The sequence below is a fragment of the Taudactylus pleione genome, unplaced genomic scaffold (assembly GCF_031769625.1).
Source record: "Taudactylus pleione unplaced genomic scaffold, aTauple2 ptg000041l, whole genome shotgun sequence".
NCBI lineage: Eukaryota > Metazoa > Chordata > Amphibia > Anura > Myobatrachidae > Taudactylus > Taudactylus pleione.
The window spans coordinates 34,251,025-34,271,554 of record NW_028284443.1 but is presented as its reverse complement, the minus strand read 5'-3'; the positions used below and the strand labels follow the sequence as shown (position 1 = coordinate 34,271,554).

The following is a 20,530-nucleotide window of genomic DNA, read 5'->3' as shown; positions in this document are numbered from 1 at the left end:
TGCCGAATGGAAAGCTGAGAATTTTGCCAGGGAAAGATGAGAATTTTGCCAGGGAAAGCTGAGAAGTTTGAACTAGAACAGGTGAGCTCGGATCCCTCTTCGCATCCACGAAAACTCCTTCCCAAAGGAAGAAGCAGAGCTCCGAGACAAAGCGCCATCTGAAGACGGTGTTTGTTCTCGCAAGCAATCTCTGGGACAGGGACAGACTCAGCAGAAGGCTTGTACACGGCTGCTGCTATAATTATGAGTCCCGTCTGTGCTTAGATTATATTGCTACATTGTGCCCTATACACTATTTTGTTACCATACTTGAGAACATAGAGCAATACAATGTTAAGGGGCCTAGCCATTACACAACTTTGTGAAAAGTCTGACCAAAACCAGGAGGTTTTGGCCACATTGTTCACAAAGTTGTGTAATGGATAGCCAGCAAGGACCAGCGATGCGCGTGCACGCTGGATCCTTGCCGACCCCGACTATCTACTGAACATGCCCGTCAACCTGACGACGATCATTAGGTTAGGCATGTTCAGAGATAGGAGGCCGGACTCCTTCACTGAATGACGTTCAGTGAACGCCGTTCAGTGTGGGCACCACACCTCGGCGACCTGAAGGTCTGAACGCTAGACTTTCAAGTCTTTCAGGTTGTCTAGTGGATAGGCCCCTTTATTGTCTGTAACCTGATTGCAGTGAGTGACAAACACACTGACAGAGTGAGGAGACAGATTAAGATCTCCTGATCACCATGCCAGCCAGCTATGCAGCGTGTAGACATAGACTAGGTTCTCTGATCCACATAAAAATCCTATTGTGGACATAATAATCTGCCTATAATATATCTGGCTTGTGAAATCATTAATAAAGAGAACTATGTATGGACACATGGGACAAACAGCAAATATAAGGATTCATATACCTACAGCTGGAGTTTAATACTTAGAGATATCTAATATGAGGATATCTCATATTATATATGGTTAAGTTTGACACTTTTCATACTCTGCTGCAAATGGCTATGAAATAATTATAATCAGCACAACCTCATGTGAACAAAAATAGCAATATAGCAGTTATATGGAAGGAGGTGAACAGGATCATATAATTAAGACAGCAGCCGTTATAGTTTAATAATTATTTTAATATACTGTTTTCTGATCTTTATTCATCTATATATTTTATTTCACCAATATTTTGAAAGTATATAAGATTTTAAATAGATAACAATTAAAGTATAAGTTTTAATATTTGTTGGTTCAGAGAGTACTCCATTAGATGCTTTCTTTTTTCTTCTCATTTGAAATCATTTTGGTCTAAGACTCATAGCATCAGGGTAGCACCATATATCCATATCTGCACTATAATGACGATAAGTCTAAAAATATGTGATATATGATATAAGGATATAGAACCAATAGTTATTGGATAATTAATATTACAGGTCCTCTAAATACTGGTGCGGGGTGGTCTAATGTAAATTGTCTCAGCAGAAGAGATCTCCAACAGGTAAGTTGGGTATTGTTGATGGTACCGTATGTAATACTAAGGGGTTAATGATTTAATGGGGCTAATTAGGATTAAGAGTTTTTTTATCAGATTGATGTAATTAGGCGTTTAATGCTGTCTGTAATGTATGGCAGTCACTAAAGCTGTCTGTAGTATATGGAGGTCATTGATGTTGTCTGTATTATATGGTGGTCATATAGGTAAAGGGTGACTACTATCCACTTGGACGGTACAGTTGGTGCCGTGATGAGTCTTTGCACATAGTGACAGAAAGGCTAGCTTAATCCCTGGAGATAAAAATGGTTTCGCTGAAACCCATAGCAAAATTTAAGGTAGGGACCGGCAGTGTCAGTTCACCATCCTGTGGCACCGCCCTTTGTTTATGTGGTAATGCTCCATACAGGGCTTCATTTCACATGGGAAGGCACAGCGCATGCTCAGAAGGGCAGAACAGGACCTGTAGAGGGTGGCCTCACTCACACAGGGGCTCTGAGAAAGGGGCAGGGCGGGTACTAGTTGGAGGGGACCAGCGGGTCTGCCCATTACCACTAGCTATGCCTGTATAGCAGCGCAGCAGCACATCGGACAGTAATAGAGCAAAGATTGCTGCTGCAACAGTCTCCTCTCACTGCCCAATGTACTGTTGCAGCTGCGCTGCTATACAGGCGTCACCAGCAGTAGTGGGCAGATATTAGAAATCAGGTGGGGGCAAACGCACTGAACGCCCCTCCTCCCCTATGCGAAGCCGCCGGCCCCTATGCGAAGCACGCCGGCCTTCTGGATGCCATGCATAGTAGTTTATTTAGTATTTTTTTTACCTGTGCCCATCAGAGCCACTGATTTTACACAATAACCATACTGTATGACTAATTAATTATCATGACTTATGTGTAAGCCTTGGGTGTAATTGTCACATATGTCACAAGACGGTTCAAGATAATATGTAATAGTGAGGATCAAGGTAAAAGAATCATATAATGTAAATACAGGACGAGATAATGCGTGGACAGTCCTTTAATAAATGGCAACGATAATCACTTTATGCCTGTGTAATAAGGCTTTTGAAAGCTCTGACACCAGTGCTACAAGACTCAAATAAAATGCACTATAATTATAATTTTTTACAATAGATTTATAGCAAATACTTTGCTATACATAAACTGTTACAAGAGTCCAACTGAAGTACAGCTAGCCTAAAAACTACTGACTGCGATGTGCCAATCCTGAATGGTATATTGCAGCCAAACCACTAATTAAATAGTCTCCTACAGTATTATTAGGATAAACACCATTTTGTTGCTCAGCCCAAGTGCTAAAGTATAATTCTATGCTATGAATGTACTCTACATATTAGTTGCATTTATTAAATTTACAAATGTTGTGAACTTACTGTAGTCGGGTTATTATTAAAATCTACATGTCCCGACTCCCTACAATGTCCCAGCCTGGATATTCATTCTCTAGTTCTAGTACTACAACTACTGTTGTTTTGAAAAATGATTTCAGAAATGCACATCTCTCTCTCTTATCTATCTCTAGTGTCTCCCGAACTCTTCTTACAGTACCTTGGAAATGACCCATCTCACAGACAGATTATTGCTACATTCTTGTGTTTGGTATGGTAACTCCTGGTAAAATATTAGTTTTCAGTGCTAGGAAAGAAATGAAGAGGTGGTGCTTTAAAAGTGTTCTACTGTTGCCAATGTCTTACTGTATTAATATATTTTTTTGTTTCAATAAATATAGTATAAGTTTTTCTATCTGATATACGTGGGACTGAAATACATTAGCACTAAATTATTATAACATGGCAGAAGGGTGCCCCACTGTCTTCATATTACTTCTACACAGTAGTTCTGTCCTAAGCTAATTATATCTGAGTTATTTCATGTAGTTTGATTAATACTCAATCCATGATCTTTTAGAAAACAATGCTTTCTACAACTAGCATGTTGTATATCACTTGTGTAGGCCATTATTTCACATATTGCCATATTATAAACAATTTATTTCTTTACAATTGCTGCAGTGACATTTAGCAGTTAGCAATATGTCTGTGTAATTTGTTCACATTTCCCTTCTTCGGAAAGCACTAAATAAAGCACAGTACTCACTGACGTATACAGGTAACCTTCTCCATTCATTGCAATGTATAACCCCGTTTTTACACCTTGGATTGCAACAACACGAAGACCCACTGGTATGAGGTTGAATAATGCTGTAAAATAACAGAACATTTGTTAAAAGAGTAATCTACTTCTTTAGGTAAATTTACAAAGTCTGCATTAATTAATTATACTACAACCTACTAATATTTTGCAGAGCAGTAAAAAGCAGAACAAAAGTTTAGATAAGATTTGATGATTCAATATATGGGAGATATTTTTTGTTTTATAAGAATTTGCAAATAGCACAAAAGTTTCCCAAATACTATGTGTTTAATATCTATGACTATAAATAATGTATGCATGTACAGCCATGGCCAAAAGCTTTGAGAATGACACAAGTATTGGTTTTCGCAAAGTTTGCTGCTTCAGTGTTTTTAGATCTTTTTGTCAGATGTTACTATGGTATACTGAAGTAAAATTACAAGCATTTCTTAAGTGTCAAAGGCTTTTATTGACATTACATTAAGGTTATGCAGAGAGTCAATATTTGCAGTGTTGATCCTTCTTTTTCAAGACCTCTGCAATTCGCCCTGGCATGCTGTCAATCACCTTCTGGGCCACATACTGACTGATGGCCGCCCATTCTTGTCTAATCAATGCTTGGAGTTTGTATGAATTTGTGGGTTTTTGTTTGGCCACCCGCCTTGAGGATTGACCACAAGTTCTCAATGGGATTAAGGTCTGGGGAGTTTCCTGGCCATGGACCCAAAATGTTGATGTTTTGTTCCCCGAGCCACTTAATTGTCACTTTTGCCTTACGGCAAGGTGCTCCATCATGCTGGAAAAGGCATTGTTCATCACCAAACTGTTCATGGATGGTTAGGAGAAGTTGCCCTTGGAGGACAATAGAGGAGGGGAGAGGATGGGAGATGTAGACAGCACAGCCAGGTGCACCGCTCGTATATTAATCAGCGGCAGGCGCCCGGTATTTCTTTTCTATTGTGGCTTGTTATGGGAGACTGACTATGATAGCAGGCTGGATCAGCATTACACCCTGACCGCACCTCACTCTCTAGTATCCTGCGGCAGCGCAGCATGACCGTGGTGCAAGGCTACATGTGTGTAATGTCCGGCAGAGGCAGATGATCTTCCCTCTGGCCGGCCGGCCACAAATACTTAAAAATGTACCTTCCCGGCAGGCAGATGTCACCCTGCCCCCCGGCCCAGCTCGCCCCTGTTAAATGTATACTTGCTTAGCATAAACAGAGGTGTATACTAAAAATAAACCATTCATAAATACAATGGAGGAACTAGATGAGCTAGTTAGTTTTTATCTGTTGTCGAAATTGTAAATTGATTACTCAGGTGTTGAACTAGATTCCTTTAAGTTAGAGATTACTAAATGCAATGAAATACAAACATACATTAATTAACGTGAATGGCTACACCATATATGTAGACACTCTCCTTGACATAGGAGTTTGCACAATCAGGGGCGTAAGGAGGGTGGTTCCAGTGGAGCGCATGCTCCAGGCGCTGAAAATGTCAGAAGGCGCCGCACGCTGAGCTGTCTAATTAATTAGAGCACTCACACTACTTCTTAGAAGTTAGAACCTCCCCGTCCCTAAGCTCCGCCTACCAGCCCGGCCTCCTGTGTCTGCAAGTGGCCTTAACTTTCACTGGGTATATGGGCGCACGTGACGTGATGTTATGACGTCATGCTGAACATGCACTCTTTGAGCGTGTGCCTGCCTAGTCTGTGTGTGAATTGAAGAAGAGCCGAGGAGAGGAGCTGCATGCTTACACAGCAGGAGGGGGTGTGGCCTGATCTCTGAGATACACACATGGCTGAAGACCGAGAGGAGACCCAGTGTGACAGCTGCCTGTCTTGGACCCAAATGTTAGTGACTGTTAAGTGTAGCTACTGCAGAAAAGGGATGAGTAGGGGATTTCTGTATTGCACCTAGTGTGTGTGTGGGGGGGGTATATGCATTGCATTTAGTAAGGGTGAGGGGGATCTGGGCATTGCATTTAGTAAGGGTGAGGGGGATCTGGGCATTGCATTTAGTAAGGGTGAGGGGGATCTGGGCATTGCATTTAGTAAGGGTGAGGGTATCTATGCATTGCATTTAGTAAGGGTGAGGGTATATATGCATTGCATTTAGTAATGGTGAGGGGGATCTGGACATTGCATTTAGTAAGGGTGAGGGGGATCTGGCCATTGCATTTAGTAAGGGTGAGGGTATCTATACATTGCATTTAGTAATGGTGAGGGGGATCTGGGCATTGCATTTAGTAAGGGTGAGGGGGATCTGGGCATTGCATTTAGTAAGGGTGAGGGGGATCTGGGCATTGCATTTAGTAAGGGTGAGGGGGATCTGGGCATTGCATTTAGTAAGGGTGAGGGGGATCTGGGCATTGCATTTAGTAAGGGTGAGGGGTATGTATGCATTGCATTTAGTAATGGTGAGGGGGATCTGGGCATTGCATTTGGTAAGGGTGGGGGGTGCATTGCATTTAGTAAGGGTGGGGGGATCTGTGCATCGAATTTAGTAAGGGTAGGGGGATTTGTACATTGTATTTAGTAAGGGTTGGGGGGATCTGTGCATTGTATTTAGTGAGGTTGGGGAGGATTATACATTGCATTTAGTAAGGGTGGGGGGATCTGTGCATCGCATTTAGTAAGGGTAGGGGGATTTGTACATTGTATTTAGTAAGGGTTGGGGGATCTGTGCATTGTATTTAGTGAGGTTGGGGGGGGATTTATACATTGCATTTAGTAAGGATGGAGTGTGTGTGTGCGCTCTTTGCATTTACTCTGCAGTCTGCAAATAAAGTATAATTGGTGGGATCTCCATACTGGTTAGATGTAGAACATTAATTTGCTACTGTGCACTACATTAAAAATTGTTTATTTAAAGGGTATATTTCAGAATATCGTCATATTAAAACAGCGATGTATAGAGAAAATAAATTTTGTTTGATCTTTTGTTTTGTTTTTCAAAAATCTATAGTGACTCTAATGTTAATGTCTGGTCCTCACTAAATATATATATTGGGTACGGGATGCCAGAGGTCAAAATCCTGATGCAGGCAAACCAACAGGATTAGGATACTGACCTGTTGGTCGGTATCCTAACCCTCCCCCTCTCCCTACCCCTAACTCTAAACCTCCATTCCTGGTGCCTAAACATAACTCCCCCCCCCCCAGTGCCTAAACCTAACCTCCTCCTCTCTGCACTCTAAACCTAACCCTCCCCCCTCAGTTCCTAAACCCTCCCCCTCTCCCTACCCCTAACTCTAATCCTCCGTTCCTGGTACCTAAATCTAACCTCCCCCCTCCCTGCACCCTAAACCTAACCTTCCCCCCTCAGTCCCTACCTCTAACGCTAACCCTCCATTCCTGGTGCCTAAACCTAACCTCCCCCTCCCCTCCCCGATCCCTAAACCTAACCCTCCCCCCTCAGTGCCTAACCATCCCCCCTCAGTGCCTAAACACTAACACTAACCATCCCACTAACCCCGCAGTCGGGATGCTGGTGCTGGGACTCTGACAGGTTTCAGGTTTCCAGCGCCGGCATTTTGAGCGTCTGAACCCTCACGGTCGGGATTATGACCTTGTCCCAAATATATAATCACAGCACAGCACTGCAGATTTTCATATAAATTATTCCTTTATTGACCACGATGTTTCGAGGTGCTTAACCCCGTCCTCAGGTGAAACATCGTGCTGGCTGCCCCTGTTTGCTATTTAGACAGATTGTCACTAAACAGTATAATTGTTGTGCCCAGCACACTTTATCAGGGGCGTCGAAAATGATTTATGTTGAGGGTGCCTGCTACAATCAGGGAGGGGGAGGGGACACATATAATAAGTCAGTGGCTGGGAAGTTTTATAGGGGATGGAGCCTGCTACAATCAGTTAGGGGGGGTGTGAGTACGGGGCACAGATATATATTGTGGTCAGTGAGTGAGGCCTGTAAAAATATGTATAAGAGGGGATGGGGATATGGCGATATCAGTGAGGGAAGGGGGACACTGATATATAATGCAGACAGTGAGTAAGGTGGGTGTAATGAGTATTATAGATAATGGGTGCCTGCTAAAATCAGTTAGGAGGTGGAGACCGATTAGAGGTTCCCCATTGCAGACCATTGAAACCCCATTATTTTATTGTTATTATTTTTATTTTATTAATATAACTACTTTAATGGGTTGGAACATATAATTTAAATACTTCTCCTAATGTTTATTTTTACATTCGTTTAATTTAACCCCATATGCTGGACACACCACCTCCCTGGAACACTTTGGAGAGGGGGAGGGCGCCATAGCATGCATACGCTACGGGCACCCTGGCAACACGCTACGTCTCTGTGCACAATTAAAGCCTATGAGAAAAACGCAAGATAATTGCACCAGTTATAAACTCTCTATCTTGCTGCATGTGGGAAAACTCTCGAACAGCTTAAAAAACAGAATCACATTTTCAGTGTGAGTAATACAGCTTTAGATTTCACTTGGGTATTTAAAGGAAAGAGAAGTCTGGCAACAGCTTGTATCCCATTGCCCTTCAATATAGATCCTTCCAAGCAAAGCTGTAGTATATGTCAGCTAGTGCTGCACTAGACACCTGCTTTTCACAAAGAAATATGAAAATGTTGTATTAGCAGGCTGTGAGTGATAGATCGTGTCAGAAGTACAGAAGATTGTAAATGTCGGACAGAGGTTGCTGAACTGAGTGATGGAGAAGATTGGTAAGTTCCCTAGTCTAGGTTGTTGGATAACATATCAGTCTAGCACTCAGACTATTAAACTTTGTATAATTGAAATCAATCTTGGTGCCCCTGTCTTTGGACACAGGACATGTTATTATCTTAGGACTAAGGGCCTGATTCAGACCCGCTCGCAAGCGCTATGCGCTCGCAAGCGTGTCAATGGGCGTGCAGAGCGTACATGAGACCCGGAGTGAGGGAGAAATCACTTGCTCCGGCGCTCGCATCCAAAATGTTGATCGACAGCTCGCCCCGTTTGGTAGGCAGGACTGGGGGGGTGGCGAGCGGTCAGGAGGCCAGTTTTAAAAAAAAAAAAGGCCGCCCAGATTCAGAGCGAGCACTCGCTTTTTGTGAGCGGCTCTGAATCAGGCCCTGAGTCTGGAACATAGAAATATGAGTTACAAACAGAAGCTCATTTTAGGGTGTCGTGCACAAGACCTAACCACAATGAGCGAGGTACCAACAAAAAAAGTTTGAGTTGGGTAAATATAAGATTAACCTTCTGAATACTGATTTTGAAGCATAAGACAAACATTGTGTCCCACCAGCTTTCATGGGAAATAGTGATTGTTACAATAACGACTCAGAAGTTATGATACACTAAACTGAAAAAGAAAAAAAGAAACCATGGAGTAAATTACCACTAATTATAAAACAAAAGCATAGTTGATTAAAGGGACTTCACATATAATAAACTTCTGCAAACTAAATTGCTTTTGTCCTAAATGTAATTATTTTGTATCTAGTAAAAGCACCTATCCCCTTTCATATATGACAAGCTTGAACTTATAATGACAGTCTCACTGATCATGGCTCACCTAAAGGAGAAGCAATACTTGCAGTAGATAAAGGAGAGACAGCCCAATTCTTTGATTCAAAACATTATGGGCCTGATTCAGAGCCAGACGCAAGTGGCTGCTCGTTCGCTCCGAGCGATGTTTGCCCAACTGCGCATGCGTACGGATCGTAATATGCATGCGTGAACCAGTCAGTGCGGCCGAAAAACGTGTGCTCACAAAATAGCGAATGCCTGCTATTTTGAGTGACAGAATGAGGCGTATGTGGGTGGTAACAGGGGAAGGTGCTTGAAAATGGGGAGTGGAGATCCGATCGCAGGCGTGCTTAAAGGTCAAAACGGGCGTTTTATAGGTGTGCATAATTAAAACAGCAGCGTCATTGACCATGTCACTGGGTTATTTTTTAGCCAGAACTGCTCGCAAAATTGTGGTAGCAAAAACCAACCACAAGAATAGCGAGCAGCTCATACCCTGTTCGATGTACTCGATTAATCTAATTAATAGCGGACATGACGTAGAATGTGAGCGGACAGGGGGCGTAGTTTCCCAAAAAACGACCGCAAGTTTTGTTCGCTCGTTCAGACCTAGAGGCGTGAACAGACCGCAAACAGCGAACGGTTCATTTGAATAGCCACGCCTATTTTCAGGACGAGCGAGCGCTAGTTGCGTCCGGCTCTGAATCAGGCCCTATGTTCATCCAGGTAGAAGTTAGGAAATGAAAGTAGCCTGGTTGTATCTTATATTAGATAAAAATGACTTTTAGGTAGAACTGATTTAGCTTTCTGAAGTTTATTAAAGGTGAAGGACCCTTTAAAAAAAAACAATCACTGGTTTCTGCACCGCCCTGACAGAGCATGGTATACAGTATGCTGCAGATGCATAGAACATGGTGCAAACTCTGCAGTACTAATTACTATAGGGCTTATATGTTGTACAACAAACTGCCCAGGATCATTGCAATGTGTACTGTATATTTGTTATATACCCTAATTTAATCGCAGTAGTGATTTTAGTCTATACAAAGAATTCATGCTCAATTATCAAGCTGAACAGCCTGAAAATGTATACAGACCCATTTGACAATGAACAGAATGACGTATTCCATAGTGTGAGGGTTATATGCAGACATACATGCCTTTTCTTGTTATATTATACAAATATCCATTGCAAGGAAAACGTATGCTAGAAAAAGTCTAGGTGATTCAAAGGGGAAAAGGAATGTCAGGAATGCAAACACATTACACAGACATAAAAAGGCAACAAACTAGTGGAAGAATGCATTCAGTGCGAAGATGGGAACATAACACCAAAGATGAAATAACCAGCAGAAATGACCCCAACCCGTGTGCTGCCTTACCATCTACAGTTTTTAGTTTATTATGTAAATGGATTTGGATTGTGACCAAAGCAAAATAAAGCAAGAACTCTTCAATAATAGAAGAGGGAAGAGAGCCCAGCAGGGCGGAAATGTTATTTGTTCTATCACTAACCTATATCTGAATCCTTATCCTAACCACAATTGGGAACGTGTCTCTGAACAGACCTTTACGATCTGAGGTGGTCTGGTAATATTGTCACTGACATACTGTATATTCCCTAGGCTGCTGCTGGAACTAGATTTTGTGTGACTGTGTACAGAATTTTTTTTTTCACCAAATAATGCTAACAGGAGATGTGGCTGGACTTGTGAAAGCGGTGCCCTTGCTTTCAATTTTAGCCTTGGGGCTACCTTTAAATTGATGCTCTAAGAAGCAAAGTAGATAAGGTTTCTGGTGACACTTCATTACATTGTCTGACAGGCATAAGATACAGATGACTAAAGTATGGACATTTCCTGCAGATTCCGCACCAATAAATACATGACTCACAAAACAAGAGATTATATACTGCTCAATATTCTGTAATCACAGATCAGGTCTCACTCTATATATTGTTTTATTTGCCAGAATGGATTGTATAAAATATCTGGGGATGCATGGGGGCTAATATAAAACATTACGCCTTTTGCTACAGGTGTGCATTTGCATACCGCTATTTCTACAATGTTATACAGTACTCTAGCATGTACAGTATTTGTTTTTACTGTGCCACAATCAAGCATGGAAATTCTGTTAATTAATGTTTTTAATGCCCAAATTACTTATCTGTAAGAAATGATTAAACTAAGATATGTGAAATGATACAATTTTTAAAAATAACATGAAACAGTGTAACGCTGGGAACACACCTAACGATGTGTACCCAGCCGATGTCACGTGCGGCAGAGGCCCCGGAATTGGTAAGTGCGTATACACCGGGAGCGATAGGGCAACAGCAGGGGCCATGATGCATTTGGTAGCACGGCCCCTGCTGGCGATATCGCCTGCATGCAGTTCCGTCAACGCGTGGGAGCGCGCATTGTCGGTGACCATCCACAGCTTATGCGAGCGGCCATGATGATGGTCGCGATGGTCAAGACCATCGCGCTTGCAACGAGACCCTTGTGGTAGGGTCTCGTGGCCGCAAGCACCATAGAGTTTTCGGCTCTAACAGAGCCGGAAGCTCTATCACTGACATCACTGGTGATGTCAGTGAGGGCGCCCACAAACGGCAGGCGTTGGCTTGGGAACGCCTCCGTTTGTGAAGCCACCCCCCCGCTCAAACACCTACAAAAGGGGTCGAGCTGTTGATCAACTTCGACAGCCGCCCCTTTTGTAGTGAGTCCCGGAGCGAGCGCTTTTTGCGCTCGCTCCGGGGCTCGCGCGTGCGCACTGGCCCACCATCGACCCGTTTGCGAGTGCACAGCGCTTGCGACCGGGTCTGAATCAGGCCCACAGTCCTCAAGGCACAATAAAGGTCTAGGTTTTAAGGATAATCATGCTTGGGCACAGGTGACTTTTGATTTAACCATCTGTGCTCAACCATGGATATCCTTAAAATCTAGACCGTTAGGGTGCCTTGAGGACTGAGTTTGGAAACCTCTGGTATAAGGTAATTTGATGCAAAACTGGAAGTACAAATTAAAATCAATAAAGAACTTGGAAAATTAAATAGAGTGATATCATGATGTTTTTCTTTCAAAGATCAGTCTTCACTGCTTTGATAATAAATACTCAGTTACTGTAATTAATACTTAAATTCAAATACTGTATGCATTAAACATAGTTTGAGTGCCACATATGTTATATTCTATTTATTGTTAAATGCTAGGGAGTTTATTTACTTATACCCCTTTCAGACATCTCGAGATTCCCGGGAATTTGGCCTGCCTCAGCCAAATTTCCCGGGTAGCTGTGTCTGTGTGAAAGGTAGCTACCCGGGAACACGTTCTCGGGTAGCCACCCCTTCAATCGACCAGGGAAATTACCCTGCTTCTGTCTGAATGGTGCTACCCGGGAATTTAGTACTCCAGGGCAGCATCAAGTGACACAGGACCCCAGCCGGACGCCGGGGACACCCGCGCTGGAGACCGCCGACTGGTTCCAGCCACAGCGGGCCACCCGCACTCCTACTGGACCACCAGGGAATTAAAAGATATTTAAAAAAAAAAAGAAAAAAAAAATCTGCATTATGATTGGCCAGCTTCCGGCAGCTGAATGATGACATCATCATCAGCCAGAGAGGGGATAGGCTAGGAGGAGCATACGGCAGAGAAGAGGCAGGTAAGCAGAAAAACCCTGCTTTTGTCTGAAGGGGGGTCTCGACCAAATACCCGGGAATTTGCACAGGAGAAATTCCCGGGTCTGAGCAGGAAATTTCCCGGGTTGTATATCTGAAAGGGGTATTAGTGGTAGTTTGCAAAAGCTGCCGCTTCCTTGCATGTTTAAGCCCAAAATTTAAAAGGGCAATGCTTTTAATAATAAAACACTCCATGTTTTGCTATTAAAAGCATTGCCCCTTTTCCCTTATTAAATTTCATGTCTTAAACAAGCTGCTAAGCGGCGGTTTTTGCAAGCTACCACTTAGTAAATAAACCCTTAACTCTTATTACTTATTTAACAGATGTGTCATAACCAATAGCAATATATCAGACATTTACTTTGGTTAGTATAACATGCACTTGACTATAATATAACAAATCAGTCATATTCCATTTTTCTAGCATAAAGTTTACTTAATAATTACTTGTACTCACTAGAATTGCTGCTGTCATCCTTGGTTCCATCGAGAGTTCCATCTGGGTGCATTTGCAAGTAGTAACCTTGCCTGCAATATAACCTGGTCACTATGCCCTTGAGCTGGGGATCTGAAATACAGACATATTGTGACATTAGACTCAAAACATCTCCACCAATGACTTGTTTTTCTCTTGTTTGTGCCCTAAAATGCACTAGCAAACTGCTTTTCTCCATGGCTGTCCGATCTAGTCTGAAAGAGTGATAGGACTGGGATGTTGCTTCTGGGAGAATCTGACCATACCAGTTGTGTGACCTTTGCAATCATTCCAAAAAAAAGGTGTAGTGACCTTATGTTATCACTAAACCTGACAGGCTGTAGGCTGCATAGCATATACCACCTATAAGAATCACATCATTTTCATCAATTCTTATATTGTCCTCACTATAGTACATAGATACAGTATACATCAGCAGAAAGTCAACACGTACTACCATTCAAATGCTTTGCAAAATGATATTTTGGACTACTTTGTATCATCAAAATAATTATGACTGACATATAGATATTAATATAACTGCATTTTATTTTAAATATTTAAATATTTGCAAACACTGGCCCTCATTCAGAGCCGCTCGTTAGCGGCAGTACGCTCGTTCCGAGCGATGTTTGCACATCTGCGCATGCGTACGGTTTTTAGTACGCATGCGCGAACCAGTCAGTGCGGCCGAAAATCGTTGGTACGCAATATAGCGAGGGCCTGCTATTTTGAGTGACAGAATGAGGCGTATGTGGGTGGTAACAGGGGAAGGAGCTTGAAAATGGGGAGTGGAGATCCGAACGCAGGCGTGCTTAAAGGTCAAAACGGGCGTTTTATGGGTGTGTATATTTAAAACAGCAGCGTCATTGACCACGTCACTGGGTTATTTTATAGCCAGAACTGCTTGCAAATTTGTGGTAGCAAACACCAACCACAAGAATAGCGAGCAGTTCATACGCTGGTCGATGTACTCGATTAATCTAATAAATAGCGGACATGACGTATGGTGCGAGCGGCCAGGGGGCGTTTTTAACAAATAAACGAGCGTATGTTTTGCACGCTCGTTCAGACTTAGAGGTGTGAACAGACTGCAATGTGCGTACGGATCATTTGAATAGCCACCCCTTGTTTTTAAACGAACGACCACAAATAGCGAACGGCTCTGAATCAGGCCCACTGAACCGTGTGTTAATCAAGCTTTTAAGAATGAAGTTCCTTTTTGTTCCTTTTTTCAAAATAAAAGTGTAAAATACGTAGATGTAATTCTAACTTAAGCAGAAACAGCTACATAAAGTAGACTGCACAGAATACTATATTTATTAACAGGAGTACAAGTTCAACATTGACTCTTCTATTAAGGGAAATAAATGCTGATATAACAGTCTGTGCCCAAAAACATATTAACCTAGGACGTTGTTTGGCTTTACCAAGTTATGACTTTACCATAAAATATTTTACACATGGAAGTACATCTGTTTTATAGTGTTTTATAAATAGGGAATTTATTTTACAATGATATCCCTTTGATGTTGGTAAAATCTAAAAATGGCCATGCCACTAGTTTGTGGCTATCAAACAAACCTATCAAGCAAGTAAATGTTTTGCTAGCTATGTAATGGAACAGCAATGTAACATTCTCTTTTTAACATGTAGAGGAATCCCAAGCGATCAATTTTATTTTATCTTCAGGGCTCCCCTCATTAAATATAAAAGAGCTGTGGACGTCCAAGTAATAACTCTACTTCATTTCCGTTAATGTTAATGAAAATCTTTTACATCTATAAGTGAGCAAAGTATGTGATAGCTAGAAATAGCAAACTGAGGGCCTGATTCAGCATGGATTGCAATTGCAACCACGTACGTAGATCGGTCGATGGTGCGTACTGTGCATTCATCGCAGTGCGCGTACGTGAGTTAGCATTGAAATCGCTATGCAATCACGCACACAGAAAGAAAGCCATCGCAGAATGAGTGATGGGACGTCAGCGTATGGGAGTGGTGAGTGGTCGGAGAAATGCAGGCGTGCCAGTCCGTTTGAACGCCGTTACTTGGGCATGCATAAATTAGCCACTGCAATGGCTTTGCGATTACAGGCATTAGCAGATCTGCGTGCGTAATAGCAGCTGCGATCGCAATAGCGATCCGTAGTGAATCAGGCCCTGAATACACACAGGCAGCACAAATTAGCAGTTGTAAATGAGACTCATAACTAAGTACTGGTCCATTATTAGTGAATCACCTTGAAAAAGGGGCTTGTTTGTCCCGAAACGTTGGTACTTGGTAATGTGATTCTTTCACAGTAAATACCTTTTTACAACCGTTGGATGACTCCGAGTGCCACTGTTTGCTGTTTGTTGGTATATATATATATATATACATTTATATATATATATATATATTTATATATATTTATATATATATATATATATATATATATATTATATACACGTTTCCACAAAAGGAGGAGATGTCATTCCTCCATATCAATGCACATTTTCAGCATTGCCTGACATGTACCTTGTGCAATGTCCCCTCTAATGGAGCATACACACGGTCAGATTTTTCTTTTGAACGGTATCGTTTGAACGATTTTGCTAACGATTTACTCAACGATTTGAACGATATCTGAAGAAAAAGAACGAAATCTGACAAATCTGACTGCAAACATGTCAGATATCGTTCTCTAACAAATGTGAATGCGCATCGTACATCGTCCATGCTTGTACACATGAACGATTTTTTCATCAGATTTGAACGATTGAATGATTTTTAAAATCATTATCGTTCAAATCTGATGAAAAATCTGACCGTGTGTATGCACCATAAGAGGAGCAATTTAGACAGGAAAGCATTACACAGTTAAGTTAATGAAAACTCCACCCTGAAGGGCTGCATGCACAACTTTTTTGCTAGCAAGTTCACTTATTAACACTTCTGTATACTGTAATTTCAAGCTGCTTGTCTTACAGCATATAGGGTCTGATTCAGGTATGTTGGCTAATGCCAGTGCAGCGGATATCCCGTAAGCAGCTGCTGTGCAAAAATATGCAAATATCACAGACACTGAGGAATGTATTAAGATGGCCACCTGCGGCATCGCAAATCCAAGCATCTGCGTACAAAGACGCAGAACGGTAGCAGATCATTCTATTATAAATCTTTTGAGTAACTGTGTGGTCACACAGAATGGCCATGGGAACTAAGACGCCGGAGCAAGTTTTCTTATGTATGGTAATGCAGATGCCAGATGTGGCATGTACCCGGAACACGCCTGTGTTCTTTGCCGCTACTCCCCATTACCTTACCTAAACGTTCCCGGACTATCAATCACTGCAAGTAAACAGTTGCTGCAAATGACTGTGACTTAAGGGGCCTATCCATTAGGCGACCTGAAAGTCTGAACGTCTAGCGTTCAGACCTTCAGGTCGCCGAGGTACGGTGCTTGCACTGTACGGCGTTCACTGAACATCATTCAGTGAAGGAGCCCGACCTCCTATCTCTGAACATGCCGAACCTGACGAGCGTCTTCTGGTTGACGGGCATGTTCCGTAGATAGTCGGGGATGGCAAGGACCCAGCGTTCACGCGCATCGCTGGTCCTTGCCGGCTATCCATTACCTGACTTTGTGAACAATGCGACCAAAACCTCCTAGTTTTGGTCGAATTGTTCACAAAGTCGGGTAATGAATAGGCCCCATTAAACTTTTACCAATAATTGCTCAAATGCGAAAATATCGGCATTGCGTATATCTCTGAATCAGGCATATAGTGCAGGATAATTAGTCAGTGCAGGATAGAGCTACAATATAAACAAGTTGGATATACTGTGTGGTCTTTGTTTAATTTACTGGTCCCTCTGACACCACAGCCTTATAGCATCAGTATAACAGAAACCCCACATCACTATCCTGATCCTTTCAATATAACAGTCAGTCTGTGGCATCCCAGAGACTGGTGTTTCCCACCTCACACCTGTCATATGCCATCCTGTCTCACTATCACAGAAGTGGAGAGATCACTGCCTTCCATTAGACCAGTATACTCATCTCCTGAAATGATTTGTGGTGCTGTGAGTATTGCTATTATCTGATTGGCTACATTAATTATACGTTCTGTCCCCACTAAAGTAAAATGTGGGTACACACATAAAGAAGCAGGAGATAAAGAATAGTTACACATACCTCCCCAAATTTATGAGCCCCAGTGGTCTGACCCAATCCACCTAGACACACACAGCCATGGATGAAACGCTGTCCTTTTTGATGCTAAAATTGAGATTGACCAACCAAGTTGGGACAGATGGGAGGTAATGTAACATATAAGTGCTAGCACCCATGTTCTTCCTATTGAAAGTTTTTTTGCCCCATTGAAACAGTAAAATGATATTTCACATAATATTGGGCTTCTTGTAATATCAGGTTTAAAAGGTAATAATAAATAGGTTAAAAGTAAAATGCTGCTTTAATTCTCAAGATGCTTGTGACAACATAAGCACAGCAGAGATCAAACGTATTGTGAATTCAATGTTATTTGTCTCCAAAAATAAGTTTTCCAAGTGATACACTTCTCTCAGGGGCTCCACCATCCCTCCTAACATACAATAAATGTAAGTAACTTGGTTTGGTGGAAAAATAATAATAATAATAACAATAATAATAATAATAATAATGTAATAGCTATTTTATATTGTTATAAAAATTACATTGAAGGACTTTGCTTTTCTACAAAATAATAACCAAGCAGCTGCCACCAATCAGTAGCCGCTTGTTCCTATTCAGATAAACACATCGGAAGAAGAAACACATCTGAAGCCAAGGTACAGGACCAATGCCATCTGGTGTTTGTGTGTAGGAACTAAGAGCTTGAACCTGATTAATAACTCATTTCATTTACAGTTATAAAATACAAAATCAAGTGGTATTTTACCTAGGCATATATAGACCTTATTTACTTCAGGTGAACAACTAATAACTTCCATAGCTATACTTATACCCAATATTAATATTAAAAATGAGATGGTTAATATATAAATGTTCATGAAGGAACACTTGAGATTATTGTAGGGGGGATAACAAAGTGATCAGATATTTATTATATACAGTACAATGACCTACAGTACTGTAAACAGAACATTTTGTAGATAATGTATGTATGTTAAAATTAGATATTCGTATTAATAAATAGATTTGATATTCTCTGTTCAGATTCATAATGAATGCATAATAGTTCAGCTGTTAAAATACAACTTAAAATAGCAATCTAAGGAAGTATTAACTGTCTCTTGGCAAAAAAAAACTTAAGAGAAAGATGGTTTAAGTCACTTAAAGTAAGCATTGATTCTCTACACCAAAGCTGTTGCTTGTGCAATCATGCAAATTACAGCTATTTGGGAAAACAACATTCCGTCAGTCTTCTATACTTATGGAAATCCTTTGTCAGTGCAAGTCTTAGCAAGAAGAGTCATGCAAGTGACAAATGCCCAGCTTTCTCTTGTGACAGAAGAGATCAACTACAGCTCCATAGACTGGACCAAAGCAGTTACCCTGGAATAAGCTCAACAGTAGGAAAAAGTTAACAATTCAATTTCAAGTCAATTACTAAAATGATTATGTACAGTAACAATGCAAGGCACATTTTGTGGGCAAGGCAGCAGTAGTAGATTCGTTATCTTGGGCATGCAGTATAATGGTTTATGTATGTGATTGGCAAAGAAATGTTCATGTAGATAATGCCAGTGACCAGATATTACAAAAGGGACCTGAACTGGATATACTTGCTAGAAAAGCATACTGCTGCATACGGTACATATTACATATGGGAGACTATAAATGGTGATTAAAATGTTATGTCCTTGTTTTGCATAGTTAGGACACAGGTGGCAATTGAGGCATTTGTTGCTAGCGAAGAGTAGTGGAATGTGTCCACTCCCTTAATGCATACTTGCCATCTCTCCTTCGTTGTCAGGGAGACTCCCTGAAACAGTAGCAATCTCCCTGTCTCCCTGAAGAGCCTAGAAATCTCCCTGATTCTAACTTACTGCCATTATGAATATGTTATATGTAAAAATAAACATAGATATTTACATTCAAATTGGATCATTAGTATCGTTTCCCTGCATTGGGAATAAGGCACAAAGGGCCTGATTCAGACCCGCTCGCGAGCGCTGAGTGGCTCCCTCCCTAGTGCGCATGCGCAAGTGGCTCCCTCCCTAGTGCGAATTCGCACGACGGAGGGAGCCAAGCTGTCGCTCTGGGTATCGCAACAAAGGGGGCGTGCTGTCGATGTTGAGTGACAGCACGCCCCCTTTGGTGGGCATGCCGGGGGCGTGGCTGCCAGACGGAGGCGTTCCAATGGGAACGCCTACCGTCTGGGTCCGGCCCCACTGACATCACTAGTGATGTCAGTGGGAGTGATTTTGGCTCTGATAGAGCCAAAATCACTCCAGGGCTTGCGGTCACCGAGACCCTACCACAGGGTCTCGTCGCAAACACGATGGTCGCGATGGTCTTGACCATCGCAACCATCATCATGGACGCTCGCATAAGCTGTGGGTGGTAACCCACAGCTATGCGAGCGTCCAGCAGGACGCTCCAAAAAAAAACAAAAACGCCCTGATTCAGAGCGGGCGCTCGTTCAGAGCGTCCGGCTATGAATCAGGCCCAATGATCCCTATGGTTACATGTATTTTCTGAAAAGTGATAGTGTGTTTTCATCAACAAATAGATCTTACTGACTGCTTTGGGGCTCACTTACATTTGGATGTAAGTCAATTATATTACACGCCCCTCAGATGTAGCAGTACACGCCCACTTTACCGACGTGCTCATAGGTGCTGCTTTCACAATCTCCCTGAAATGCATTTTCAAAAGTAGGCAAGTATGCCTTAATGTGGTCATATAGCAGTAGAGAGGCTTGTGGGCAGGTTTTCAGTATTGGCCCTTGATGGCAGCTATTTTCACCAACTCAGGCTGAGAGAGGGGATATGAACACACTGCGAATGAACTAATCAGTCCCATCCACTGACTTTTAGGGGTATATTTAGTAAATTGCGGGTTTAGAAGTGGAGATGTTGCCCATAGCAACCAATCAGTTTCTACTTTACATTTATCTAGCACTTTCTAGAAGATAATAGCTAGAATCTGATTGGTTGCTATGGGCAACATCTCCACTTCCAAAAACCTGCACCGTAGTAAATATACCCCTTAGTCTTTTA

The 20,530-nt window shown here is 41.9% G+C and overlaps 1 protein-coding gene across 1 annotated transcript in view; it reads right to left on the bottom strand.

Moving 5' to 3' along the window:
• Positions 1-20,530, bottom strand: part of FGF14 (fibroblast growth factor 14) — a 248,997-nt gene that overhangs the window by 179,437 nt on the left and 49,030 nt on the right. The window contains exons 2-3 of the mRNA XM_088458111.1: positions 13,298-13,408; positions 3,618-3,721 (exon numbers count right to left, since the gene is read on the bottom strand). Of these exons, the coding sequence (XP_088314237.1) occupies positions 3,618-3,721; positions 13,298-13,408 (215 nt within the window). The remainder of the gene's footprint in view (positions 1-3,617; positions 3,722-13,297; positions 13,409-20,530) is intronic.